At 67.2% G+C, this 26,959-nt stretch overlaps 7 protein-coding genes across 7 annotated transcripts; 2 read left to right on the forward strand and 5 right to left on the reverse strand.

Moving 5' to 3' along the window:
* Nucleotides 1-575: 575 nt before the first annotated feature.
* Nucleotides 576-3,446, reverse strand: EMIHUDRAFT_71428 (hypothetical protein; the record flags this gene model as incomplete). Its single annotated transcript, XM_005786821.1, has 8 exons — nucleotides 576-746; nucleotides 992-1,107; nucleotides 1,260-1,416; nucleotides 1,638-1,972; nucleotides 2,075-2,150; nucleotides 2,705-2,817; nucleotides 2,897-3,078; nucleotides 3,142-3,446. Coding segments are annotated over 8 exons (1,455 nt in total), but the record flags the coding sequence as incomplete, so codon positions are not given.
* A 4,658-nt stretch (nucleotides 3,447-8,104) lies between these two features.
* On the reverse strand, nucleotides 8,105-8,669 carry EMIHUDRAFT_228626 (hypothetical protein; the record flags this gene model as incomplete). The annotated part of the gene is made up of 2 exons (XM_005786822.1): nucleotides 8,105-8,131; nucleotides 8,259-8,669. The coding sequence occupies 2 exons, from the start codon at nucleotides 8,667-8,669 to the stop codon at nucleotides 8,105-8,107; spliced, it is 438 nt and encodes a 145-aa protein (XP_005786879.1).
* A 2,304-nt stretch (nucleotides 8,670-10,973) lies between these two features.
* On the reverse strand, nucleotides 10,974-11,698 carry EMIHUDRAFT_363485 (hypothetical protein; the record flags this gene model as incomplete). Its single annotated transcript, XM_005786823.1, has 1 exon — nucleotides 10,974-11,698. A coding segment is annotated over one exon (177 nt), but the record flags the coding sequence as incomplete, so codon positions are not given.
* A 2,086-nt stretch (nucleotides 11,699-13,784) lies between these two features.
* Nucleotides 13,785-15,017, reverse strand: EMIHUDRAFT_363487 (hypothetical protein). Its single transcript, XM_005786824.1, has one exon. The coding sequence runs from the start codon at nucleotides 14,907-14,909 to the stop codon at nucleotides 13,854-13,856; it is 1,056 nt and encodes a 351-aa protein (XP_005786881.1). The 5' UTR covers nucleotides 14,910-15,017; the 3' UTR covers nucleotides 13,785-13,853.
* Nucleotides 15,018-18,486: 3,469 nt separating this feature from the next.
* Nucleotides 18,487-19,122, forward strand: EMIHUDRAFT_71430 (hypothetical protein; the record flags this gene model as incomplete). Its single annotated transcript, XM_005786825.1, has 1 exon — nucleotides 18,487-19,122. A coding segment is annotated over one exon (636 nt), but the record flags the coding sequence as incomplete, so codon positions are not given.
* A 418-nt stretch (nucleotides 19,123-19,540) lies between these two features.
* EMIHUDRAFT_441276 (hypothetical protein) lies at nucleotides 19,541-20,973 on the forward strand. Its single transcript, XM_005786826.1, has one exon. It carries the CDS (start codon nucleotides 19,546-19,548, stop codon nucleotides 20,470-20,472), a length of 927 nt encoding a protein of 308 aa, XP_005786883.1. The 5' UTR covers nucleotides 19,541-19,545; the 3' UTR covers nucleotides 20,473-20,973.
* A 1,299-nt stretch (nucleotides 20,974-22,272) lies between these two features.
* Nucleotides 22,273-26,699, reverse strand: Sec1-2 (Sec1, SM superfamily protein). The gene is made up of 11 exons (XM_005786872.1): nucleotides 26,016-26,699; nucleotides 25,712-25,785; nucleotides 25,249-25,359; nucleotides 24,917-25,147; nucleotides 24,250-24,516; nucleotides 23,936-24,097; nucleotides 23,796-23,861; nucleotides 23,429-23,646; nucleotides 22,841-22,965; nucleotides 22,636-22,765; nucleotides 22,273-22,557 (listed from the first exon to the last, which is right to left on the reverse strand). The coding sequence occupies exons 1-11, from the start codon at nucleotides 26,641-26,643 to the stop codon at nucleotides 22,497-22,499; spliced, it is 2,073 nt and encodes a 690-aa protein (XP_005786929.1). The 5' UTR covers nucleotides 26,644-26,699; the 3' UTR covers nucleotides 22,273-22,496.
* Between the last annotated feature and the right edge of the window lie 260 nt (nucleotides 26,700-26,959).

A 26,959-nucleotide genomic window follows, 5' to 3' on the forward strand; every position in this document is an offset into this window, starting at 1 on the left:
TGCTGCTAGGGGGGGGGGTCTGACCCCCCAGCAGCAGAGCGCTGCTGCTCAAAACGGGGGGGGGGGTCGGCCATGACTTTAGAAGGGCAGGGGGGGTACCGAGCAATGTGCGGCCGCTCCCTGGCAGGCTCCTCTCTCTGACCCTCTCCTCTCTCGCGTCTCGGGCGGGGCTGCTTCTCTCTCTCCTCACTTCTCGTCGCTATCACTCCCTCACGGTCTCAGCCCTACACCTGGCCGCATTCTACATTCCTCGCTTTCGCAGCCCGCGCATCGCGCACATGCCGCGGCATGGTCCCATGTGGAGTCGACGAGAGTAGTTGCAAGTTGTTGGCCCACCAGCCTGCCTCCCCACACATCCCACACAACAACGCTCCCCCCCCCCCCCTTCTGGTTCGCTATTCACTTCCTACATACGTATTTTACTTTCTGAAACTCAGTAACTTCTCAACCCGTCCCTCTAACACACGAACACCTGACCTCCCCCCCACAGAGCTCGCACCTCAGCCTCGCGCTCGCAGTGCTGGCGCGCGTCGAAGCCTGGCTTGCGCCGTCGCTCGGGGCGTCGGCGCTCGCACTCACCAGCGGCGACTGCCCCCGCCCCCGCCGCCGCGGTAGGCTCCGCCGCCGCCGCCGCCGCCTCCGTACCGGCTGGGGCGCCTGCCACGCCCTCGCCCGCCGCCGCCGCCGCGGCGCCCGCGGCCGCCTCCCTTCCTGAGTGGCGCCATGTCGGCGAGCCACTCTGGCGCCTAAGGTAAGGTACAAGGAAGGTAAACGTCTCCACACACAAGGTGGTGGGGAAGAGCCGGGCTAGCCCTCGCGACTTCCCGTCCCGAGACAGGAGCTGGCGCGGTTTGAAAGTGCAAGGCCCAGTGCGCGTGGGTGAGCAGTGTGCGAGCGTGCGTGCGTGCGTGCGTGCGTGCGTGCGTGCGTGCGTGCGTGCGTGCGTGCGTGCGTGCGTGCGCGTGCGTGCGTGCGTGCGTGCGTGGGCGACCCTCGCCTCCTGCTTGGAGGTGGTGAGCGTGTGGAGCAAGTCGCGCGCGATGTTGCGGTTGGCCGCGTTGAGCATGGTGGTGGCGAGGCCGGTGTTGCCCGCGCGGCCCGTGCGGCCTGTGGGACATGTCTCGGACACGTCAAGGACGTGTCCTGGAAGTGTCTCGCAGCAGCCGGTGCACCACCTGGTCCGCATACCGCCGGATCGGCGAGGTGAAGTGTCTAGGACGTGTCTAGGAAGTGTCTAGGAAGTGTCGAGGACGCTTCACCGATGCGGTGCGTGTAGTCCTCAATGTCGTCGGGCGCGTCGTAGTTGATGACGTGCGTCACCTCGGGCACGTCGATGCCGCGGCCGAGCACGTCCGTGCCGACGAGGACGTTGATCCGCCCCGACTTGAAGTCTCCGAGGGCGCGCTCTCTCGCGCGCTGGTCCTGCGGAGGGGCGAGCGGTGGGGCATGGTGAGGGAGGGGAGAGGGCGAGGGAGGAGGGGAGACAGGGGTGGGGAGGGGGCAGGGCGGTGGGGAGGGGGCAGGGCGGTGGGGAGGGGGCAGGGCGGTGGGGAGGGGGCAGGGCGGTGGGGAGGGGGCGGGGTGGTGGGGAGGGGGCAGGGTGGTGGGCAGAGTCGGGCGAGGGAGGGGACGGAGACGGCGAGAGAGGGAGGTTGTGAGAAGAGGGCGGAGCGGTCCTTGTCGCCGTGCACCGACGCCGCGGGGTGGCCGCACGCGCTCAGCTCGGCCTCAAGTGTGTCGGCGGCGCGCTTCGTATTGACGAAGACGATGGTCTTGCCGGGCACCGCCTGCAGCAGCTCGACCGTCTCGTCCGTCTTGTCGCGGCCCGCAACGAAGACGACCTTTTGGGTGACGGAGAGCGCCGCGCCGCCCACGCGGCCGACCTTGAGCATCAGCGGGTCGACAAGGAAGGAGTTTGCGATGCCGCGCACGGCCTTCGGGAAGGTTGCGGAGAACATAACCGTCTGCCGCCCTGCCGCCTCGCCCTCCGCCTCGCCCTCCTCCTCGCCATAATAGCCCCCGCCGCCCTCACCGCCCTCGCCGCCCTCGCCGCCTCCGCCGCCGTGCCGGCGACGCCCAGCCGGCATATCGGCCTCCTCGACGATTGAGCGGATCTGCGGCTCGAACCCCATGTCGAGCATCCGGTCGGCCTGACAGAGGCAGAGAAGAGATCGGGCGTTTGTTGTGCCGGTGTTGTCGGTGTGTGCGATGTCAAAGCACTGGACTGTCACGTAGAGCCTGTGTGGTGGTGTGTGCGTGCCACAAGAGAGAGAGAGAGAGAGGGAGAGAGAGAGGGAGAGAGAGAGAGAGAGAGAGAGAGAGAGAGAGAGAGAGAGAGAGAGAGAGAGAGAGAGAGAGAGCGAGGGAGAGAGAGAGAGAGGGAGAGAGAGAGGGAGAGAGAGGGTGTTCATTCGTTGCCCGCTCAACCCGGGAAGGAAGGAGGGAGACTGGGCCCCTCTCGAGCCGCCCGGCGCCGCCTCGTCGAGGACCAGAAGTGTCTCGGAAGTGTCTCGGAGGTGTCTCGGAAGTGTCTCGGAGGTGTCTCGGACGTGTCTCGGAAGTGTCTCGGACGTGTCTCCGAGGTGTCTCGGAGGTGTCTCGGAGGTGTCTCGGAGGTGTCTCGGAAGTGTCTCGGACGTGTCTCCGAGGTGTCTCGGAAGAGTCTCGGACGAGTCTCGGAAGAGTCTCGCGCCTCGTCGAGGACCAGAAACTGCACGGCGCGCAGCGAGACGCGGCCCCGCTGCACCATGTCGTTGATCCGGCCGGGCGTCGCGACGAGGATGTCGCAGCCGCGCTCGAGCTCGCGCATCTGCGCACCTACGTCCCCTCGCCGGACCGGCCGTGATCTCGCGTGATCTCGGCAGACCTCGTCCTCGAGCTCGGCGCATCTGCGCACCGAAGGGCGTCCCGCCGTACGCCACGCAGACGCGCAGGCCGGTGCGGAAGGCAAACTTCTCCGCCTCGGCGTGAATCTGCTGGGCGAGCTCGCGGGTCGGCGCCAAGACCAGGGCGCGGATAGCGACCGGCTCCCCCCTGCCGCGGCGGTACGCGCCGCCGTACCCGCGCGTCCCCTTCCGACTGCCGCTCTGCAGCAGCCGCTTGAGGATCGGGAGCATGAAGGCGAGCGTCTTGCCTGCTCACAGCGGAGAGGTGTGAAGAGGGGGGGGGGGGGGAGCGCATGGAGGCGGAGTCGTCTCGCCGGAGCCGGTCTGCGCCACCGAAATGACGTCCCCGCCCGCGAGAGCCACCGGCACAGAGTGCGCCTGCACCGGCGTCGGCACCTCAAAGCCGGCGAGGCGCAAGTTGCGCTGCAGGACGCGGCCGCACTCGAGCTCGTCGAAGCGCTCGACCGGCGCCGTCTCTGCCGTGAGCTGCGGCATGCTGCGCGGCAGCTCGACCTCGACCGGGATGTCGGCGTACGATGCGAAGTCGATGCCGGAGGATCGGGCGGCGCCAAAGGCGGCGCGGAAGGCAGCCTCGTCCTCCGCCAGCCCCGCCTCGAAGTCCTCCCCCCCCTCGAGTCCCTGCCACTCCCACACCGCGCCGCCGCCGCGGCCGCCGTTGCTGTCGGGGTGCCACGGAGGCACCCCCCGCCCGCCGGCGCGGGAGGCGGCCGCGGCGCGTGCGACAGGGTCCGGGTTGAGCGTGTTGCACTTGAAGCACCGCGCCTTGGACGCAAACACGTTCGCGCCGCAGCTCGGGCAAGTCCAGTCGCCGGGCTTGGTGGTCCCGCCCTGCGACTGCCGCCGCACGTCGCGCCGGTCGCGAGACGCGGCGCCGCCGCGGTGGCTGTCGTAGCCGCTGGCCCTGCGCTCGCGGAAGCCGCCCTCCCGGTAGCCGCCGCCGTCCCGGTAGCCGCCGCCACCCTCACGGCGATAGCCGCCGCCGTAGCCGCCCGCCGTGCGCTCTCGCACGCGATAGCTGCTGCTGCTGCTGCTGTAGCGGCTGTCTCCCGGCTCCTTCCCATCGTAAGTCCAGGACTCGGCGGCGGCGATGGCTGAACGGCGCGGCCCGATCCGGTGTGCGCGCAGCAGGCTCTTGCTCTGCACGGAGCTGGAGAGCAGCCCACTGCTTTGCCACGCGAGGAGGAGAATGCAGCTCGACGACATGCCTCCACAGGACCGTGCACGAATGGAGCTGCAGGCTGAGTTGGCAAGGTAGCCCCGAGGTACGAGCGCGGCGGAGCCTTTCTTCACACCGGAGTACTGGTGCATCCAGCCCTCACACACAGAGTCTTAGGTATGTTGTTGGCAAATCAAGACACAGAGCTCACACAGAGTCTGGCTCTGCTGTGAAAACGAAAGAGGACGTACGCGCCTACTTTCAAGACAACTTAACGCGTTCCTACGACGTGCCTATGGCTGAGCCGCCCAATGGCGCTCGCCCACTTGCCTACCACAGCCGAGCGCCTCGCGCCCGGCTCTGGGCCCCGCGACAACGCTTCGCGCAGTCTTGACAATGGAAACCGACCGGCTCCGCTCCTGCCAGCGGGCCGTCTTGCTTCTGCGACGATTCTGACAGAAAAGTTTTGTCGGCCAAGTTGCTTCAGAGCCAACCACAGCTCGAACATGCAGCAGAGAGGGTGAAGTGAGGGTGCCAGGCGGTGCGCCTACATCGGGGCTGCCACGCGGGATCGCTTCCCGACCGTCGCGAGCACTCTGGAAATCCAGTGCCTCTCACCCTCGCACTTCTCTACGCATGTGCCCTTCACCATCCCGTGGGCCCACTGCGGGCCGGATGGAGTGGCGCAGGCTCGCATCACATGCGTGTGAGCGCAGCGGCCTCGCCGAGATACACTCTGATGCGCAGGGGTGCGGACCCGAGGACCGCCAGCCACCAACGGTGCGCTCATAAGAACACTCGCCACCACGGCTCGAGTTGGGAGAAGGGGTGCGGACCCGAGGACCGCCAGCCACCAACGGTGCGCTCATAAAACCACTCGCCACCACGGCTCGAGTTGGGAGAAGGGGTGCGGACCCGAGGACCGCCAGCCACCATCGGTGCGCTCATGAGACCACTCGCCACCACGGCTCGAGTTGGGAGAAGGGGTGCGGACCCGAGGACCGCCAGCCACCAACGGTGCGCTCATGAGACCACTCGCCACCACGGCTCGAGTTGGGAGAAGGGGTGCGGACCCGAGGACCGCCAGCCACCAACGGTGCGCTCATGAGACCACTCGCCACCACGGCTCGAGTTGGGAGAAGGGGTGCGGACCCGAGGACCGCCAGCCACCAACGGTGCGCTCATGAGACCACTCGCCACCACGGCTCGAGTTGGGAGAAGGGGTGCGGACCCCGCCGCCCGAGAGCACTCCCACCCCCGCCGCCCTCGCAAGCTCACAGGTTGATTTGAGGAGAAGCAGCTGGGGGAGGTCAAAGCGGGAGAAGGCGGCACGGCGGCGGCGGCGCGGCCCCCCCCCATCCCCACGCCTCCGGGTCGTGCGTACCGCCTCCGGGCGTGAGTGTCCCCCCAGCGTCTGCTCCAGCAGTCGCTCCGGTAATCAGGCCGAGAGTACCAGGGAGGAGGGGAGAAGAGCCCAGGGTGGGGAGAGGAGAAGAGCCTAGGGAGGGGGGAGGAGAAGAGCCCAAGGCGGCCTCCCTCTCCCTCCCCTCCCACCGGGCCTCCCTCTCCCTCTCCTCCCACCGGGCCTCCCTCTCCCCCTCCTCCCGCCAAGCACCGACAGTCTCGAGGGGCCAGCCGCTGGGGGAACCACCTCCGAAGGGGGGGTGGACGTACGCCGGCGGCATGAGGGCTTCAACCACACAGCTACCAAGGGAACGCGACCCACACAAAGCACCAAAGTTAGGCATACCCCCCGGCGCAGTGTCCCCCGAGCTATGTGTCGCCGTTTGTCGGGGCACGCTATCCTGTGCAGTCAGGGCAAGTGGGGGCGGGGTGGAGTGCCCAGGCCAGATGCCCTGGGATTTCTCTGCCCAGTCCGGGGGTGCGTCGAACCTTCCATCACCCTGGGAACGTCCGGGTGTTGGAAGTAAAGATATATTACTCTCTCCTTGTGATGCGTGCGTACCTCGCTTGAAACCCGCTTGTCGTGTCACGAGTCGCCCGTAATACGCGCGATCCGGACGCGCGTGTGTTTCAAGCCGCGTCCGTCGCGACGACGCCGCGGTCCGACACTGTGGAGAAGCGTTTAGAGCCGGCCGAACCGCGAACCGCCCATTTGAGTAGTCAAGCGGATGCGGGCGTGCTAGGCGGCCACGCCTCGACCTTCTTGGGCAGCAGCTGGTTCGACACGTCCTCTCCGTGGCCTAGGCAGCCGCGTTCACCCGTGCCGCAGGTAAAGACGGCGCCGTCGGCAGAGATTGCGAGGCTGTGGCTGCATCCAGCCGAGACAGCGACGACGCGCCGCCCAGCAAAGGCCTCGACCTTCTTGGGCAGCAGCTGGTTCTGCTCGTCGCCGTGGCCCAGCCTGCCATCGACTCCCCTGCCCCAGCTCCAGACACCTCCGTCGGTGGTGAGGGCGAGGCTGTGGAATAGTCCAGCCGACACAGCGACGACGCGCCGCCCCGCAAACGCCTCGACCTTCTTGGGCAGCAGCTGCTGCTGCAGGTCGCCGTGGCCCTGGCCCAACTGGCCATATTCTCCACGGCCCCAGCTCCAGACACTGCCGTCAGCGGTGAAGACGAGGCTATGTTCTCCAGCCGACACAGCGACGACGCGCCGCCCAGCAAAGGCCTCGATCTTCTTCGGCATATGCTGGTCATGCTTGTCGCCGTGGCCCAACTGGCCACAGGCTCCATAGCCCCAGCTCCACACCGCGCCGTCAGCGGTGATGACGAGGCTGTTCGCGGATCCAGCCGACACAGCGACGACGTGCTGCCCAGCCAAGGCCTCAACCTGCTTGGGCAGCAGCTGCTCCTCCTCGTCGCCGTGGCCCAACCGGCCAAAGTTTCCTTCGCCCCAGCTCCAGACGGCTCCGTCGGCGGTGAGGGCGAGGCTGTGGTTGATTCCAGCCGCCACAGCGATGACGCGCTGGCCAGCGAAGGCCTCGACCTTCTTGGGCATCAGCAGGTCCTCCTCGTCGCCGTGGCCCAACCGGCCATAGGTTCCATCGCCCCAGCTCCAGACGGCGCCGCCGGCGGTGAGGGCAAGGCTGTGGTCGCCTCCAGCCGAAACACTCACGGCGCGCTCGCCGCCCAGCGTCGACGGGAGGCGGGTCGGCGTGTTGCGCCGTGTCACGCCCTCGCCCTGCCCGAGGAGGCCTGGGCTCCAAGGCTCAGCCGCTCCGCACGACGAGAGCCGCCCCTCGCCGTCGATGAAGACGCTGTGCCATGGGCCTGCCGCCGCCCTCGCCGGCGGGTTGGACTCGCACAGCAGCGCAGCGAAGCACAGCCACCGCACGGCGCAGCCCTCGTCCTCCGGCTGCGCCGGCAGCTCGAAGCCGCGCTCTTGCGCCCACAAGCGGATGCCCTGCACCGCGAGCGAGGCGTGAAAGAGAAGCGAGACGGCCGCGACGCGAGCGATGTCGATGGGGCATTCGAAGCGAGAGAGGGCGCGCACGAGGAGCTCCGTGGGGAGGTCGAGGAGGCGGGCGGGTGGTGGCGTGATTGGCGAGGGCGCGGCGGTGGCGACGGCGGCGAGGCGGCGCGAGCGGCGCGAGCGGCGCGGGAGGGTGGACATCGCGAGAAAAAGAATTACCCCGGTCGAGAAGAAATAAACATGAGGAGCAACATTCCTAAGAGGGGAACACAGTTTCGGTAGCCCCCAAGAGCTGTCGAAAAGTCTACTCAGAGCGGTGGTTGAGGCCGATTGCCTTAGCGGAGGCGAGGGCGAGGGCGGCGGAGGCGAGGGCGAGGGCGGCGGCGGCGACGGCGACGGCGGCGGCGGCGAGGGCGAGGGCGAGGGCGGCGGCACTGCGCACTGGCACTGCTACCCCTCTGACTATTTTGTTTGTGGTGATGCGTCGGAAAATTCTTTTGTGCTCTATAACGCGACGCCCTCAGCGGAGCTGGGATAGGACCGCCGCGAGCGGCGTGGCGTGGAGCGGTTGAGCATCCCTCCGGGGGCCCCTCTGCGCCGGGGAGGCGTTGTTGGAGGCTAGGACGCAAGCGTCCGTCGCCCTTTTTCAAACTCGGGGCCCACTCCGCTACGCTCCGACCCGAATTTGGAGGGCCTAAAAGTTTAAGGTGTTGCTGCGCAAAAGGAAGACGCTCCACGCACAAAAAGTATATGTATCAGTTCTTACGAACGTACTTCCTCTTAGGCGGAGAAGAGAGAGAGCTATAAGTACGTAGGCGGACCCTCCCGATGCCAGGACGCATGCGGCCAACAACGCTATTCGTGCGGAAGAGCCACTGCAAGCGGACTGTGCCCCCTGAGCCAATGCGGCGGCGAATGGCAAAGCGCATACAAAAGTCGGGGTCGCAGAGAGCGTCGCGCAGCAGTTGAGCATGCTCGTCGGTCGCGTTGTTTAGGACGCCACGCCAATTATCTGCGCGCCCATCTGTTGCCTGGCATCCCCGGCGAATTCGTCGCTCGTGATCAGCTCCGCTGCCGCTCGGAGCAACCAGTGCCGTGTCGAGATGAAGCTCCGCGACGACGCCCGTGGACTGCACGCGCAGGGAGAGGCGCACGAGCTCCCGCACGGCAAGCGACTTCTCGGCATGCGCCGCCTGACGCCTGTCGGCATCCCATTCTTGCAAGCAAGCCATTTCTACCGACCGCGTATTTTGGTCGACGGGACGGACGTTTTGGTACGTTTTGGCACCAGCTGAAGGCTTGCGTCCGCAAAAGCCCGTTGCCAACCCCCTTTTTGCCGGAGTCTCGCGAATCAATTGGCCTCCGCTCAAGGTGTGAACATATTCGCTGCGGTCAAAATTCTTTTTCTCACTGATCCTTGGCTTGACCTTGACCTTGCTTGTTGCCCGGCGCGGCAGCAGCCGACGTTTTGCGCTTTCCTTCACCGCACAGGCTTCTGCACGCACACACGGCCCCTCCCACAATGCGCACGAGCGTCAACGACGAGGACAAGCAGCCTCACGGCCATCAGTCGTCGGGCTGGTCGCGCTGGCGACTGCTTCGTTGGTCACTCGCCGTGCTAATCTTGGCGCTGCTCTTCTTCTTCCTCTGCGGCGTCGTCATCCCGTTGCTCCTGTGGTCGCGCGTCAACTTCTGCGCTGTCGAGGCGTGCTCGGCCACGTCAGAGACGACGGGGTACTTTACGCTGCCCGAAGGGAGGGTTGGCTTGGAGCTGTGCGGCCTGCTGGCGGAGCAGAGCGTGCGTAGCGACGGCGTCGTCTACGCCGACCTCACCCTGCTCCTCTTCAACCCGTCCCTCGTCCCGTTTGTCGCGCGCGACGTCTCCGGCGTCGGCCTCGAGCCGGCGCAGCTCGCCTCCTTTGGCAGCCCAGCGGAAACAGCCGCCGGCTCTCTGGCTCGCGGCGCGGCCGGCGCGTGCACCGCTTCCGGCCCCCTTCTCCTACCGGCGCTGAGCTGGTCGTCGCACACGGTGCGCTGCACGGTGGCCGTCGGCGATGCGGCGGCGAGGATGATCTCCGCGTACGCCTCCGAGAGCGAGGTGTCTGTCGGCGTGCGCGCCAGGGCGGTCGTGGCGCCAGCCTTTGCGCCGGGCCTGGTCATGAATGAATGTTGGGCCGTCAATGGATGATGAGTTGCTATCAGGCGCCAGCCTTTGCGCCGGGCCTCGCGCTGACGCAGCGCACGTCCGCAAGCAACGAGGCCCCTCCTCCCGCGCACTCCCTCCCTCCCTCTCTCTCTCCTTCTCTCCTTCTCTCCTTCTCTCACCCACACCCCTCATTCTCTCACCACCAGCGCAACCCCTCGCCTGACCGTCGCGACGTCGCTGGTAGGTCCTCAAGCTCACGCGAGGCGCCAAAACCAGCCGCGCGGCCGCGGACGCGGCGGAAGCGGCGGCGGAGGTTGCGGCTGAGTGGGGCTGCCGCAAGTGCGGCGAGCTGACTTGCGCAGACCCGCGGCCGAAGGGCAAGGGGGTGCGGTGGAGCTCGACGACGGTGGACCGCAAGGGGGGCGCTTGCCCCTCCCTGCTCGACCTGCCCTCGCTGCGCGTGGACGAGGCGCGTTGTGTCGGCCGCACCTCGGCTGCACCTCGGCTGCACCTCGGCTGCACCTCGGCTGCACCTCGGCCGCACCTCGGCTGCACCTCGGCTGCACCTCGGCTGCACCTCGGCTGCACCTCGGCTGCACCTCGGCCGCACCTCGGCTGCACCTCGGCTGCACCTCGGCTGCACCTCGGCTGCACCTCGGCCGCACCTCGGCTGCACCTCGGCTGCACCTCGGCTGCACCTCGGCCGCACCTCGGCTGCACCTCGGCTGCACCTCGGCTGCACCTCGGCCGCACCTCGGCCGCACCTCGGCTGCACCTCGGCCGCACCTCGGCTGCACCTCGGCTGCACCTCGGCTGCACCTCGGCTGCACCTCGGCCGCACTTCCGGCTGCACCTCGGCCGCACCTCGGCCGCACCTCGGCTGCACCTCGGCTGCACTTCCGGCTGCACCTCGGCTGCACTTCCGGCTGCACCTCGGCTGCACCTCGGCTGCACCTCGGCCGCACCTCGGCCGCACCTCGGCTGCACCTCGGCTGCACTTCCGGCTGCACCTCGGCTGCACCTCGGCTGCACCTCGGCCGCACCTCGGCTGCACCTCGGCTGCACCTCGGCTGCACCTCGGCCGCACCTCGGCTGCACCTCGGCTGCACCTCGGCTGCACCTCGGCCGCACCTCGGCTGCACCTCGGCTGCACCTCGGCTGCACCTCGGCCGCACCTCGGCTGCACCTCGGCTGCACCTCGGCTGCACCTCGGCTGCACTTCCGGCTGCTCGGCAGGTGCGCTACGACGCCCTCGGCTGGGTCGGGCGCGGGCTGGTCGAGGAATGACGCGTCTTCTTGTGAACACGCCCCGCGCCTCGGCCGTCTCTTGCGGACGCCCTGCCGGAGCCTGCCGCTAGGTACGCGGCTGCGTGGCGCGAGAAAGTGGACGGAGACGAGCAGCCATCACAGTGGCAGTCGCCAAGAGTAGGACCTCGGCTGCGCCACGCGGAGAAGAGGGAGAGGGAGAGGAAGAGGACGCAGTAGCGAGGGTGGTGAAGAGTAGGACCTCGATTGCGTGACGCTCGGCATCGGCAGCCCGCTCGCAAAGGGGGCGGGCACGGTGGGCGAGGCGGGGCTAGGCATCGGGCAGGCAGGGATCGGGATCGGGCAGGCGGGCCAAGCACCGCCCCAAGCCACCAAGCACTGCCCCCAGCCACCAAGCACTGCCCCCAGCCACCAAGCACTGCCCCAAGCCACCAAGCACTGCCCCCAGCCACCAAGCACTGCCCCAAGCCACCAAGCACTGCCCCAAGCCACCAAGCACCGGCCCAAGCCACACCAAGCACCGCCCCAAGCCACCTCGGACAGGCTCGGCTCTCTCTTCTTGCCTGTCTCTTCTTTCCTGTCTCTTCTCTCCTCTCTAGTCTCTGCCCTCCTCGCCCTTCTCTCTCCTTTCCTCTCTCTCCCCTCCCTCCTCTCGCTTCTTCTCTCTTCGCCAGTCTGTCTCCATCGGCCTTCTTTCCCTCGGACAGGCCGGGCTAGGCATTGGAATCGGCGGCTCTGAGGCCGCTGTCGGCGCTGGCGCCGCGGGGATCGACGTCGCAAAGGGCGTCGGCGTCGGCCTGTTCGCGTGGGCCTCGCAGGCAGCGTACAGCCTAGACGCAGAGTATCCTTGCACCCCGACTCTCTGCGCTCCGCCGTCCTCCTCCGGTATGCGCAGCCCCTCGTGTGCCATGCGATGCTGCGTGCGATGCTGCCTAGCAGCTGCGCGCGTATTGGCGTCCTCCGGCTAGCACTTGCGACGACATTGCCTCGTCTCTCCTCCACCGCACTCCGCGGTATTCACGGTCTTCGTAGCCCGACGTACCCTCGCGAGGGCCTCAGCTGCGAGCACACGGCGCGAGACCGTACCCCCCCCCCCCCTCCCCCCTCTAACCTCGGCGCATGCGTGACGCAGGCGGCCCAGCCGAGGTCGAGGCCCGACGCGAGGCGGCGAGACCTCCTCGACTCGCTGCCACTGCCGCCGCCGCCGCCGTCGCCGCCGCCGCCGCTGCCGCCGCCGCCCCCGTCGCCACACCCGCCTCGCCCACCGCCGCCGCCGCTTCGCCCGCCGCCGCCCCGGCCCTCTGCCGGCTCCGTGCAAGTGAGCGCCGCGTCGTCGGAGCTGCTCTCGCTGGACGGGCTCGGCGGGCTCGGGCTGCAGGCGCTCTGCGCACCTCGGCTGCCCCTCGGCTGCACCTCGGCTGCCCCTCGGCTGCACCTGGCTGCACCTCGGCTGCACCTCGGCTGCACCTCGGCCGCACCTCGGCTGCACCTCGGCTGCACCTCGGCTGCACCTCGGCTGCACCTCGGCTGCACCTCGGCGCATCTTAGCGCATGTCGACGCATGTCGGCGCAGCGCATGCCCGGCTGTATCTCGGCTGCACCTCGGCTACACTTCGGCTGTATCTCGGCGCATCGCACACCCCGGCCCCCTTGGCTTGCAGGTAATCCCGAGCTCGTGCTACGACCGCACCGCCACAAACTCGCACCCGATCTACGCGCTGCCACTCACGCTGCGGCTCTTCAACCCCACCATGCTGCACGCCACGCTCGAGAGGGACTCGCAGATCCTCGTCCGGCGGAGTAGAAGCGGGAGACGTCCCCTTGCTAGTCCGACTGGCACTCGAGGACGACGCGGCTTCGGCGGTATTCCGCTGTATCCCGCGCGGTGTTCGCTGTCCTCGCACCCCTCGTACTCACGCGTGCTCTGAAGACACGGCGCGAGGCCGCATTCCCGCCCTGACGTCGGCGTATTCACACTGCAGTATTCACACTCAGGTCCGGCGGGCGCAGCCGCGCGTAGCGGCCGAGGCGGCCGAGGCGGCTGCGGCGGCTGCGGCGGCTGCGGCGGTCGAGACGGTCGGCCCTGGCGAGGCCGGGAGTGCGGGTTTCAAGCCAGTGGCAGGGCTGGTTGGTGTCGGCTCGCTCGCCGCGCCCGTGCGCGTCGGGCCTCGCTCCTCGGCGACGGTGGCGCTGGTCGTCGACTTGCGCGGTCTGTTGCTCGACATGCGCGAGCTCAACGACGCGCTGGGCGAGCTGGAGGGCGAGGTCCTGTTGGTCGACACGCGCGTCCGTTTGTCGGCGCTGGGAGTCACACTCCGCCTCGACATCCCCGCGGCGGCCAACATCTCGCTGAGCAACATGCGCTAGCGACGTTGCGGGGCGCGGCGACGTGCGGCGGGAATCGCGCCATATACTCGAATCTCGTCCAATGCGTGTGATGGGGTGTGGGACAGACGTTGTTGTTGTTGTCCTATGCGCGGGGCTTCCCGCGGGGACCGAAGACGGAACCGCCGCCGCCGCCGCCGTCCAATTCACGTGTCGGGAGGGGCGAGACCCGATTGTCGGCGGAGTTTATCGGCACACACGGGGTCACGGAGCCGGGAGGCTCCGGCTCACGAGGTCGGAGGGCCCAGCGACTTGTCGATTGGGTCAGGGTGAAAACAAACATCCCCGAGTGCCGAGAGCCGAGTCGCGAGTAAATAAATAAATAAAACGGGCAAACTCTGAGACGAGATGGGATTTAGGGACATGTGTCCCCGCCCTGCACGATCTTGGCGCTTCCAGGCCGACTTGCATTTTTAGCACCAAAAACCGACCAATAATAGGGCTGTGAGCTGCTTCCTAAGAGCCCCCAAACAAGAGCGCAATGTACCATCAGCAGCTGAATCACGGGCTACGACGAAAATCTGTTGGACGTGATGCATCATTACCCCATCATCATGGTTCATGCATCATTACAAGGCATACAAACATCTAGAGAACCCGGCCTGTCTTGTCCACCAAGCTACGTGGGCTTCGCTACAAAGCCCTCTACCTTGATCACCCGCACTGCCGCCGCATCGTGTATGCAGTACTCGCAAAATGCTGCATCAACCCCAGCCCATGGTGGATGCATGCTCTGCGCGGCGTTGAAGCCACTCGCTGCCCACGTTTGCTTCTGCGCTGGAAGCGCGCCCGTGCCTGTGTCGAAGTTGTACACCTTGCCTGGCGTGACCTCGCACTCGAGCACAAACTGCAAGCCTCTGTGCTTTGCGATTGTGTTTGCTACCGTCTGGTCAGGGGTCAGGTACACACCCGGGCCTAGACGTCCACCTGCGGATGGGCGCAAGCCGTGCTGGATGATGCCCGCGGCGTTGGCACCGTCGGTGCCGTGGAACATCAGCAGCTTGTTCGGGACGCCTTCCTCTGCTGCCAGGTAGGCAAGCTTCAGATAGCCCTCCACGCCTGCGCCAGTACGAACCCACCCGAACTCCGCCTCACGCCGCAGCACCGTGACAAGCTCGCCGTTCGGCACGCATGTCCTCCCGTCGACCCAGACGTCGCCGTCGCGGGCGTGCGTGGCCACCTTGCGCAGCAGCGTCTGGGCCACCCCATCGTCACGCTGCACCTTGGCCACAGCTGGCGGCAAGAGGTAGCTGAGTTTCAGATAGCCCTCCACGCCCGCGCCAGTACGAACCCACCCGAACTCCGCCTCACGCCGCAGCACCGTGACAAGCTCGCCGTTCGGCACGCATGTCCTCCCGTCGACCCAGACGTCGCCGTCGCGGGCGTGCGTGGCTACCTTGCGCAGCATTGTTGTTTGCCCTTGCCCGTGCCTCTGTACTTTAGCTTCCTCTGGTGGCGGCAAGAGGTAGCTGAGTTTCAGATAGCCCTCCACGCCCGCGCCAGTACGAACCCACCCGAACTCCGCCTCACGCCGCAGCACCGTGACAAGCTCGCCGTTCGGCACGCATGTCCTCCCGTCGACCCAGACGTCGCCGTCGCGGGCGTGCGTGGCCGCCTTGCGCAGCAGCGTCTGGGCCACCCCATCGTCACGCTGGTGCAGCACCAGCCTGGACATACCAGCCAGTAAGCGCTTCTGCCGGCTTCTGCGACCGTTGCTACAACAAGAAGCACGAGCAGAGCTGAAGGCAAAAGGAGTGAGCCAAGGCGGCTCCCGGCAGGCAAACGCCGCAAAGTGACCCGTTTTTACCCACCCAGCCCGTGCGCGCGTATCTTAGCTAAGGTACGCGGCCACACGCGCTGGCGCGCACGGCAACCGGGACTTACACGCGCGACACGAGGGACTGCGTGTCATTCTGTGCCGGCGCGTATCTTACTTAGCCAAGATACGCGGCCACGCGTGCAGACGCGTATAGCGGTACTCGCGCCCACACGTGAAGCCGCCTATCTTGGCCAAGATAGGCGGCTGCACTCGCAGCCGCAGTACCGCGTGACATACACGCCCACGCATGGGGCGCGTTGTTCCCCTAGACAGGCGCCCACACGTGTAGGTAGCCGCGTATGTCAACATCCCTCCGTGCACGTGCCAGCGCGAGTCGCCTTCGCCGACGGGCCGTTTTTCACGCGCTCACGCCCGCCTATGTTGGCCAAGATAGGCGGCTGCACGTGTGGGCGCGAGTACCGCTATGCGCGTCTGCACGTGTGGCCGCGTATCTTGGCTAAGATAGATAGATACGCGCCGGCCTAGAATGACACGTATCAGCCCCGCCGAGCTCGATGCGCGGCCGGCAGCGGGTGAGGGCGGCTATTCTCCCCCGAGGCAGGCAAAGATACACAGTCCCTCGTGTCGCGCGTGTAAGTCCCGGTTGCCGTGCGCGCCAGCGCGTGCTAAGTTCGCCGTATTCTCGAGGATGCCGTTTGCCCCCGAGAGCGCACTCACCGCCTCGTTGGCGGCGGCCTCGACCACAAAGATGATCGTTGCCGTGACGATCACGGAGCCAGGCGAGAGCGTGAGGGAGACCGCCGACGTTGGCACACCGGCCCCCGTAGCGAGCACAGCGACGATCGCCGCCTGCTCGTCCGGGCCAAAGTCTTCGACCGCACCGGCGAGCGAGAAGGAGGTGATTACAGTGGCGGCGGGCGAGTCGCCGTCGCCCGAGTCGTAGCTGTGCCTGCAGTAGCGCTGCGCCTTGCCCTGCCAGCACTGGATGTAGTCCTGCGCGGCCGGGTTGCTGCAGATGTCTGTCGTCGTTCCTGAGCTGCCTGGCGTCACCTGCTCGGCGCAGTAGTGGTGCCCGTTGGGGCTCTCGTGCGTCCAGCACACGGGGTTCTCTGCGCAGGCGCCAGAGGTCGGGCAGTGTGCTGTGGACTCGCATGTGATGCCGTCGGGCGGCGGGCGACCCATCACGGTGTTGCTGTAGCTTTGGTAGCGCGGGTCGTCACCGTCCCGCACGCTGCATGCAAACGCCTTCATCTCGCTCGCATCAGCGCAGTTGGTACACGGGCACGCGCCGCTGTAGCACGTGTCGAACAACGTCGCGTAGCGAAGAGGCCCTCCTCCATCGCCACTGTCACCAATCCAGATCTCGCCTTGCGCACTCCAGGCTTGGTTGTACCAGCTGTTCAGACCGGGGTACGTGCCGGGGGCGAGCACGCCGCCGATCTGCGAGCAGTAGGCCAACGCGTCGTAGTAGCCGCGTTTGACGGCGACGTACAGCAGCGAGGTCCCAGCCGTGCAGGTTGGAGGCACGCACTCATAGTAGCAAGACGACGTGTCCGAGGCACTGATGATCCGAGGCACGTAGCCATCGCGGCACGTGGCGGGCTCGCTGAAGCCGCACCCGGTCATCCCGATGCTCGCATCGCACGCGCAGCAGTCGTCGGCCACGCTCGAGCACTTGCTGCTGTCCGCATCGCACGAAGTTGGGCTGAGCTGAGCGCGCGCAGCGAGCACGAGGCATGTCGAGAGCACGAGGGAGCGGAGCATGTCGAGGAAGCGGGGCGCGAGTCGCGGTGAGCCTAGTTGTGAGAAGCTAAGGTCAGAGCGGAGGCACGGCGAGGCGAGGCGAGGCGCGGTTGGGCTAGAGCGAGAAGGCGTGTGAGTGCCGCAGAGAGTGCGATGATCTCTGAGCTGGTGGACACGGGGCGGGCCAGGAAGCGGACCGACGTAGCTAATCGCTCTGCGCGAATCACACACCCTCGGGCCGTTGGGCAACCAGTCCTTTTGCACCTGTGAGGCGAAGCGTCGGGTCTTGTGAGGCGATGCGAGGGGTCTGGCAAGCATGCTCCAGAGTGAGAGGTATGCGCGGCATCGTGGGCTAGAGCTGATAGTCGTGGGGCAGAGACAACTACGAGAGCTTCGCCGGGCGAGTCGCGGGTCGGGTCGGGGTGGACTGAGAGGAGCGAAGTGCTCAAGCAACGAGCGAGCCGCGATGAACCTGCGATTGCGACCAACGTTTGCAAGGTACTCCATGACGCGGGTCTCCCACCTTTGTGACCGCCCGGCACCGTTGCCCATGTGGCCATCGTGGCCGTGCGAGCCGTGCCTCGATGCCGTGCCGGCCGGACGCGTCAATGAGTTTGGCCCCACATGCTGCCGTGGTACCTACCTGGTTTCGCGCGACGGCTTCTCGCACCTCCACCGGCGGCTCGCGCGTCGCAGTGCCACGAGCCGGAATGAAGTCCCGCGATTACGACCAACTCACGGCAAGGAGCGGCGTCTCGCATGCTAAACGCAAAAAGATTTTTAACCCCCAGCCCGACGCACACTACAGTTAGCCCCCTTGCTCACTCGCGGAAATCAGCGCTGACACGCTCAACCGCGTCTCGCATCTTAGCGCGGCTCTCCGCTCAAGCGCGTCTTGCTCAAGCGCGGCTCTTGCTCGATATATCCCTACGTTCAAGCCGCTCGCTGAATGGAGTCTGGTGTGGCACGACTCACGTCGGCGGAGCGGGCGCTTGACAAGGTGCAGACGGGACTGAAGCTCGTCGACACGGTGCTGAGGCTCGGCGAGCGCGCCGGGCTGCCTCTCATTCCTGCTGTGTGCGGAGCGGCTCGCGACGTCCTTCAAGTCGTGCAAAAGTCGAGAGCGGTGATCAATGACGTCCTGACGGCTGCCCAGCGCACGATCGACGTCCTCGAGCTGCTGCAGCTCATGGCTAAAAACGTGGAGCGCATGGACGTGAAGAGCCGCGCGAGCGTCGAGGACCGGATGCGCGAGTTGCAGCGGCTGCTCAATGACGTGCGCTCGGCGGTCGCTGCCTTTGGCAAGCAGGGCTGGCTAAGACGCGCGCTCAACGTGGGAAGGGGCACCACGCTCTCGCAGCTCGACTCCGAGATCACGGACCAGCTCGGCCTGCTGCTCCAGTTCTACAACCTCGCCCGCGATGCGGACATCATCGACCGGCTGCAGGCGCGCGAGTACGCTGTCGAGGCGGAGGTGGAGCGCCGCGTGGCCGAGCGGAACGCGATGGGCGAGGCTGTCGACGCGGAGGCGCTCGAGAAGGACTGCGAGGTGGTGCGCGGCATCGCTGTCGCATCGGGCGTGTCGGACGCCGAGTTCCAGGAGGAGTTGACGCGTGAGATGCGCGAGGGCTTTGCGCAGCATGGCCTCAAGCTCGACAAGATCATCGCGATGATGGCGAACCTCACCGCAACGGGCATTGGCAACGCGGAGCCGGACCGCAGCTCGCGGATGTCGCTCTACGCGTACGACCGCAAGCCGGACGCGCCTCCCGGCCAGAAGGACAAGCCCGCCGCGCGGCTCGGGAGGGGGTCCTTCGGCATGACGTACCGGATGCGCAAGGCTGCTGGGATCGACGAGAGGCGGTATGCGGTCAAGATGATCGAGTCGGAGGAGCTGGACGGTGCTGGCTTGGAGAAGGAGGCGCGCCTACTCTCGATGATCGAGCACGAGAACACACTGCGCTTCTACGACGCCTTTTGGCACGACACCGACGACGGCCGCCTCTTCGTCATCGTCACGGAACTTCTCACCGGCGGCTCCCTCGCCGAGAAGATCGCCGCCGCGCCGCCGCTGCAACCACTCGAGGTAGCGACACTGATGCAGCAGGTCGCGTCCGGGCTCGCATACATGCACTCGCTCAACCTGCAGCACCGCGACCTCAAGCCGGCCAACGTGATGCTCGACTCGACGGGCCGCGCGAAGATCATCTACTTTGGGCTCGCGTGCGTCATTCCCGCCTCGCACCACTCGCGCATGGGCACGGACGCGTACATGTCGCCCGAGAAGACCGACGGGGGGCGGTATGGGCCGGCGGACGACGTCTGGGCCGCAGGCTGCATCCTCGCGGAGCTGCTGCTTGGCCGCACGATTGGCTACGTGGCGCTCGACGCGGCAAAGCGGCAGCGCGCGATCGCCGAGAGCAAGTCTGCGAGCGAGCAGCTCGGCTTGTGGGTCGAGAGCTGTCTGCAGGAAAGCCCTGGACGGCGCCCAACGGCGGCGATGCTGGACGAGGCGGCGTCAGAGGCCCGCCTCAAGGAGGTGGAGTCCCCATTGAACAGTGCCCCAGACACAACACTGAGCATCATGACCTATTGGGATGTCAGCAACACCAACTCCTTCAAGCGGATCTGTCAGCGCTTCAAGGCTCTTGTTCAAAGGGCGCCTGGTGTGAAGTACTATGGCTTCTCCATCAACGGCAACCGGGCTGTAAGCAAGGAAGGCCACGCGAACTTTGCGAGCTACATGGAGTACTTGCGCTCAGGCGCTCAGGGGGTGTTGTTCGACGCCATGTCTGTAGCAGCAATCACAAACATGGAGGCGCATGGACCAAAAGACGAGGTGGGTCAGCTTGAGGTCTCGCAGAAGAATCTTCTTTCCTCACACTGGGCCTATGTCGATGGTGCTTTCTTCGTGCCCTCAAAGTATCTGCGGCAGCCCAGCCAAGGCCCTCTGGTGTCTGACGAAACTCTTTGCGTTCTTGTGTACTGGAAGATCAAGGACTATGCGAAGTTCCTTGCTGGAGTCAAAGATTTCCAGCACCTCACGAGGCAGGAGGAGAAAGTCAAGTACTACGGCTTTTGCGTGTATGGATCGAAAGCCATCTGTCGCGAGGGCTACGACTCTGCCGAAGGCTTCTTGGAGCATTTGCAGAATGTCGATGGACCGCTAAAGACCGCCATGCAGTGCGCCGATATTGAAAGTGTGGAAGTTCACGGTCCTTCCTCAGAGGTCAACAAGCTACGAGAGCGGTTGAAGAGCTTCCCAGCTGTGTTCTGGCCATACCCCAACGACTCGTTCTTAGCTCCAGCCCAGTTCTCATGCGAGCCACTGCGTGAGGCAGAGGAGCAGCGGATTCGCCGCGATGCCGCCGACCGCTATGCGGCGGATAAGGCGCGCGCTCGGCAGAAGGCTGTCGACCGCTCTCGGAGGGAGCGCGCTCGGCAAAAGGAGGAGGAGCGCGCTTGGCAAGAGGCTGTCGAACGCTCTCGGAGGGAGGCGGAGGAGGAGCTTCAGGCTAGGACGGCGCAGCTGCAGATCGCGGTGGCGGCTGCGGAGGCGGGTGATTTCGCGCCGCTGGTGTCGCTGGCTCGCGACGGCACGGACGGGCAGAAGGAGCAGGCCGCGAGGGCGCTGCGGAACCTCGCTTGCAACGCCGACAACCAGGTGGCGATCGCGAGGGCGGGTGGCAGACGTTCCGCAGCGGGCGCAGCCTAAGGCTCGACCGCAGCCAGGCTCGCACACTATTCGTGCGCCTGGTGGGCAGGGTGGAAGAGCTGCCGCATCTCCGCTCGGAGAGAACCGCGTGCCTGCGTGTGCCCTCCGGCGCCACCCATCTGAGCGGCGCGTGCGACGAGCGGGGAGAAGCTGCGAAGGCAGAGCGGCCCTCGCAGAGTCCAGAGACCTTGCGCTCTTGGCACGGACTAAAGACTGAGCGCCTCGCTCTCGGACAGCGAACGCCAGGCGCAGCACACGTGGCGCAGCACACGTGGCGTGGTGGCTGGTGCACAATGTGGTCGGGTGCATGCTGGGCGGGTTGTATGCACGCGCCGCCTCAATGGCCGCGCACGCCTGTCACTGTGTCCAGACGGAATTCCCGGCGTTGAGACTTGACTCTTGGACTGTCCCGATCGCTGTCCCGGTCGAGTCAAATGTCAATAGGCTCTCTCTCTCTCTCTCTGTGGGGAGACATTTTTGCAGTGTATGTTTCTCGGCGCCACACCCCGCACACGCGAATTGCGCGCGCATTGAGCGCGACGCACCGCGGTGGTAGCTGGTACGTTACGTCACTAAGGCACGCTCATGTCCCACAACACTGCTCTCTACGAGACTGAGGCGTCCCTCACCACCTCCCACCAAGCTCAACGCAGCTCGAGGGCGCCGAGCGAGTCGGCCACGTCGTCCGACCTCCTGGGCGCCGCTGACCGGCGCACCGCGGCGGCGCCGAAGCGGCAGAGCGAATGCCGCTCGGCCGACACCAGCCAGAGGTGCTCTCCGTCGGCGTCGAGGCAGATGCCGTTGACGCGCCGCGTGCTGCTCCCCGCCACGGGGATCACCTGCAGCGGCGCCCCCTGCAGCGTCAGCACGTAGACCCGGTCCCAATCGGCCACGTGGAGCAAAGGCTCCGCAGCACGCTCGCCCGCGCCAGCACGCCCGACGGCGACGCTGATCGGCTCGCGGAACGCCACACCGCCGTCGCCGCCGCTGCCCCCAATCTGCCGCAGGTACCGGCGCTGCTGCAGGCCGGAGCGCACTCGTACCCGGGTACACCAGGACCGCGTGCCTCCCGCCGTCGCCGACGTAGACGAGGGCCTCGAACGAGGTGATGCACAGCGCTGTACCACCCGAGAGCTCGGCCCGCCCAAAGGTCCCGAGGCGCCCGCCGAGGCCCGAGGAGGTCGCGGACGCGCCGGTGCGCGGCGAGACGCAGGCCGAGTACGCCTCGAACCGGTCCGAGAAGAGAAGGAGCAGCGCGGTCGAGTCCGGCCTCCCGTTGTGCTCTCTGCTCGCCCGTCGGCAGCTCAATGCGATGCCGAGCACTCGCTGCCTCGCCCCGTCTGCGCGCGGCAGCGAGACACCCTGCGGGAGACGGCCGCGTTGCCGGAGCAGCCCCCACGTGAGCGCGATCGGCCCCGCGCCCCGGCTCGTCGCCCACACCACGGGATCGCCGTCGAGGCCGTCGCGCTGCACCGCCACGCTGTCGGGCAGGGACACCTCCATCTCCGACCCGTCGTCGAGGACACGCCCTTCGCCGTCGACGCAGCTGCGTTCCTCGTGTCTGCGACGACCGCGCCCCAACTTTGAGGCACAATCATCGGACGACGTCGGCGAGTTGAGTCGCGCTCGCGGTAGCCAGATGACCTCTCATACTAGTATCATCGGCCATGGCCGCAGGAAGCGCGGGGGATTCCGCTGGGAGCAACACGGAGCTCCGTTGGACGCGTTTTCAAGATTAGCGTGTCAAGAGTGAATCATATTGTGAATTGGAACTAGCCTTTTACCTCTCCATCGTGCTACCTTGCTACCGGCGCTTTTTAGTTTTTTTGCCGCCGTTGCGCGTTGGGCACCAACCACCATGCTTGATGACTCGATTGCGCGGGAGCGAAATCCAAAACCTCTCAGCTGAATGGGGGAGTTTATTGGTTCGGGGGGTGTTCGACCGGGCTAATCCACAACGCTCCGGCGCGCTGTAGTGCCGACTCACGCAGCGTGCGCCGGAGCCGGAGCCGCGCCTCCCTCCCTCAGGCGCGCTGCTCGACGCGCGACTCGAGCGCCTTGAGCTCCTTGAGCTCCATGACATACCTACAGGTGCAGTCGCGCCGCGGTCAAGTCCGCCGCCCTGACGTGGCGTGTGCCCGACGCGAGGCGGCGCGGTCGCACCGCTGCGGCGTGAGCAGCGCGGTCGCGCCGAGCATCACGTCGCACCCCATCTCGCGCCCAAGCTCGTGCAGCTCTCGTGCCTCCGCGTACGTCACGCCGCCCGCCACAAAGACGACCAGACGCCGCCCTCCTACGCGCAACCGCCACGTCGCCTGAGAGGGCGGACTTGGCACGCGGGCCGCTCCGCGAGCGAGAGGGGCGGTGCCGCCCCCCGCTCCGCCCGCCGCGCCGGCGGGCTCGGCCGCCGCGTCCGTCGCCCAGCTGGGCAGCCCGGCCGCCTCGTGGGTCGGCGTCGCCGCGGCGCTGGCGGCGAGATGTGGCCTCATGTACCTGGCAGTGTGAGTGGTGGGTGTGAAGACTATAGCCCGGCTATAGTCGCGATCTGCCTGCGTGCGTACGAGCTCACTAGTCTAGAGCTCGCACTAGAGGCCGTCATCGCATTCGCCTTGCTGGGACCCAGTGCCGACTTCTGACTGTCGTCGCTGTCTCTCTCTCTTGTCGACCTGTCTGTGTGCGTGTGCGGTCTTGGGCCCCGGGGCTGTGTCTTTGCGTGAAGCGGCCAGCGTCTGGGGGCGGGAAGTCGGCTGGCCCAGCCGCGTGTTCAGAGCACCGCGTGAGGGCGAGGGCTAGGGGGACAGGGAGTGCAGCGGAGTACGGCCGGAGACGACGGGAGACGCATCCTCTCGAGCGCTGCTCGGGGGAGGCACGGGCCAGTACCTCGCCATCTCTCGCCGTCTAGGCACGAGACAGGGGGGGGAGAGGGGGAGAGGTTCCGCTTCTAGGGGTGCGGCACGGGAAGTCGTCCGACGGAAGCTCGCCGGAGAGAGCGCGCTGCGCCAGGCTGCGTAGCGGCGGCGTGAAGCGCGAGACGTCGTACCCCGACTCGCGCACCGGTGCGGCGGACGCGGCGGGCTCAACAGCCGGCTCCGGCTGCTTTCTCTGCGGCGGCTTTGGCGGCTTGAGTCCGTGCGTCAGGTTGACGTTGAGGTGGAAGAGGTTGAGGATGGCAACCTGGCGGGCGGGGCAGGGGCGGGGGGAGGGGGGGGGTGAGGTGGTGTGGGTGGGTGGGGTGGGGTGGGGTGGGGTGGGGTGGGGTGGGGCAGGGGGCTCTGGCCAGGCTGCACGTGCAGAGCGGGTGGTGGGGGGGCGGGGGTGTGCTCCTGGTCCTCTGGCTGGATGCCCGCCAGCTCGAAGAGCTCGCGCCGCACCTCGGGCTTGATCCCCTCCTGCTCACAGCGAGGGGGTGTGAAGAGACGCCGCTCACAGCCTCGCGCCCCCCACGGCCGCGTGGTCCCCGCTCCTGCGTCACCACGTACACCATCAGCAGCCTCAGCGCGTCGATCGGCGAGCGCGCCGTCGCGTCGTCGGCGAGGAGGGAGCGCAGGTCGGCGAGCGGGGAGGTGCACGGCTTGCCGTCCGGGCTGCTGCCGCACGCCATCGCCTGCTCGAGCAGCGCCGCCGCCTGTGGGGAACGGAGGAGGGGAGAGGGGAGTCGGGAGGGAGGGAGAGGGGGGGGAAAGAAGAGGAGGAGAGGGGAGGGGGAGGGGGAGGGGAAAGGGAGAGAGGAGAGGAGAGGAGACAGAAGACGACGGGGAGGAGAGACCAGACGCCCGCCTCGAGCCCGAAGGCCTCGTAGCGCGAGACGAGCTCGGAGACGAGGGAGATGTGCAGCGACCAGCGCCCCATCGCCTCTTGGAACTTCGGCATCGCGCGCAGCCCGGCGGCCATCTCCGACAGGTCGGCGTTGCCGCTCGCGAGGCCGGCCGACGCCTCGTTGTCTCGCAGAAAGGCCTTGTAGTCCGCGTCGAGCTCGACCGTGAGGTCTGCGATGTGCATGTGCCGGTAGCGCAGCCAGAGCGGGTCCGCCTCGTTGAGAAGGACCTGCAGGGAGAGTTCCGAGAAGCTTCCGAGAAGCTTCCGACACGTCCACGCGTTGGTCGCGCCACCTCGCGGCCCTTCTCGCCGCCTGGTACTCTCTCGGCTCCTCTCGGGCCACCTCGGGTGACCTCGGGTGATCTCGGGTGATCTCGGGCCATCTCGTGGTGATCTCGTGGTGATCTCGGGCCATCTCGGGCCATCTCGGGCCATCTCGGGCCACCTCGGGCCACCTCGGGCGATCTCGGGTGATCTCGGGCCACCTCGGGCCATCTCGGGTGATCTCGGGCCATCTCGGGCCATCTCGGGCCATCTCGGGCCACCTCGGGCCACCTCGGGCGATCTCGGGTGATCTCGGGCCACCTCGGGCCATCTCGGGTGATCTCGGGCCATCTCGGGCCTCCACCTCCTTCGAGAGGCTCTGCCCGCTGTTGCCGACGTACGTGTAGCGGTAGCGGTCGCCCTCAGCGACGGGGAGCAGGTCGTGCACCATCGCCTGGTAGGTGAACTCGTGCAGCAGCGGCGAGAGCGGGTCGAAGGCGCGGTCGAGCACGAGCAGCAGGGGCGGCGGCGCGCCGCTCGCCGCCTCCTCGACAGCCGGGAGGGCGCCCGCCCGATCGAGCGCGTCGAGCTTCTCCTGCAGGTGCAACTCTCGCTGAGGCGATCTCGCGTGATCTCGGGCGATCTCGTGCGATCTCGCGTGATCTCGCGTGATCTCGCGTGATCTCGAGGCGGCTCCTGCGTGGCGCAGGCGATGGCGGCGGCGACGGCGGAGGTAGCGGCGCGCACGATCGGTGCGGCGCCGAGGGTGGTGAAGAGGGTGGCAAGCGAGGTGCCGATCTTGTGCACCTGCGGGGGCGCGTCGTGGGCGTGTCGGGGACGCGTCGTGGGCGTGTTGTGGGACGTGTCGTGGGCGTGTCGTGGGCGTGTCGTGTGCGTGTCGTGGGACGTGTCGTGGGCGTGTCGTGGGCGTGTTGTGGGCGTGTCGTGGACGTGTCTGGTGGGGAGCGGACGCTGATGCCGGCGCACTTGTGGATGGATGAATGGATGAATGAATGATGTGTGGCTTCGGTGTGAATCGACAGATGAGGCGACGTGTGGTTCCGATCCGGGCACCGTGGAGAGAGAGAGTGAGGTGAGGAGAGTGTGAGGTGGGGAGAGTGAGCTGCGGTGTGGGGAGAGAGTGAGTCGAGGAGAGCACCTCGTGCAGCCTCGCGCGCTTGGCCGGCTTGTCTGTGTCGATGCGGAAGAGTGTCGCGAGGGCAGACGGGGCGCCTTCGGGGGAGAGGGGCGGCGATTGGGAGGAGGAGAGAGAGGCGGCAGGGAGGAGGAGGAGGAGGAGGAGGAGGGGAGGAGCAGCTGCGGCGAGAGGGAGGGAGGAGCAGCAGAGAGGGAGGGAGGAGCAGCTGCGGCGAGAGGGCGGGAGGAGCAGCTGCGGCGAGAAGCGCGCCCGGCGAGGGGGAGATATGGGGAGATGCGGCGGGGAGATATGGCGAGAGGCGCGCCCGGCGAGGGGGAGACAGCAAAGAGGTCGGCCTCGCGGAGCGAGAACTCGAGGTGCACCTCCTTGAAGGAACGGACCCGTGGCATCGCTGGCGAGGCCTTGAGCTTGGCGACCAGCGCGTCCGACACGCGCGACGAGAAGAAGAGGTGCGCGCTGGCGTACGCGGGAGCCTTTGGGTTGCGAAAGTCGTCGATGAGGCGGCCGAGCGACTCGACCGACGGGGTGAGGAAGTAGAGCGCGGGCAGCGAGGTCAGCTGCTGCCGGCGCAGGTAGTTTCCGTCCGGCCCTCGCATCGTGATGTGCTCCACCAGGTGCACGCCCGCCTCCATCAGCTCCGACACGCGGAAGAGCGACGAGATGACGGGCATGGTGACGCCGTCGACCAGCAGGACCGCCCCGCAGGGCATCGCGCGCAGCGTCCCGAACACCTCTGACACCAGGCGCTGCCTCGCGCGGTCGCGCAGCGACGGGCCGCCAGAGCCCGACGGCGGCCCGTCTCGCGCAGACACGCGCTCGAGGCTGTACACATCGGCGTAGGCCGCGAGGCTGGACCCGGCCGGCGCGTCGGCGGCCGGGCCAGCCTCGACCGCCTCCGCCTTCTTTTTTCTCCGGAAGAGCGAAGGGGGCATCGCACGAGCTTGTAAGAAGAAGGCCGAGGCGAGGCGGCCGTCGAAGGCCGTCAAGGAGGCCCCCTCTCGTCTTTTCTGCCTGATCCCGTTGACTCCGCCTCTGTCTGGCGATCCCACACCCGACTCCCCGGGTGGGGGCGGCGGCATCACTCGTCGCCACCCCTCTCCGGGAGGTCGGGCCGGCTCACCCTGGTCAGCGAGCCGCGCCCGCACCCGTGGCCTCTCTATCGTTCTCGGCTCGCCCCCCCCTTCCTCCTGCTCCTCACTAAACTCGAGAAGGCGCGGTCCCTCTTGTCGTAAATCACGGCGGTCTATC

Source organism: Emiliania huxleyi (genome assembly GCF_000372725.1).
Source record: "Emiliania huxleyi CCMP1516 chromosome Unknown EMIHUscaffold_149, whole genome shotgun sequence".
Taxonomy (NCBI): Eukaryota; Haptophyta; order Isochrysidales; family Noelaerhabdaceae; genus Emiliania; species Emiliania huxleyi.

Coding starts and splice junctions, on each gene's coding strand:
- EMIHUDRAFT_441276 (XM_005786826.1), top strand. CDS start 19,546: ATGTCTGTAGCAGCAATCACAAACATGGAGGCGCATGGACCAAAAGAC.
- Sec1-2 (XM_005786872.1), bottom strand. CDS start 26,643: ATGCCCCCTTCGCTCTTCCGGAGAAAAAAGAAGGCGGAGGCGGTCGAG. Junction 25,148..25,248: donor CCATCGCCTGCGCCACGCAG/GAGCCGCCTCGA, acceptor TTGCACCTGCAG/GAGAAGCTCGACGCGCTCGA. Junction 24,098..24,249: donor ACGAGGCCTTCGGGCTCGAG/GCGGGCGTCTGG, acceptor CGTTCCCCACAG/GCGGCGGCGCTGCTCGAGCA.
- EMIHUDRAFT_363487 (XM_005786824.1), bottom strand. CDS start 14,909: ATGTCCAGGCTGGTGCTGCACCAGCGTGACGATGGGGTGGCCCAGACG.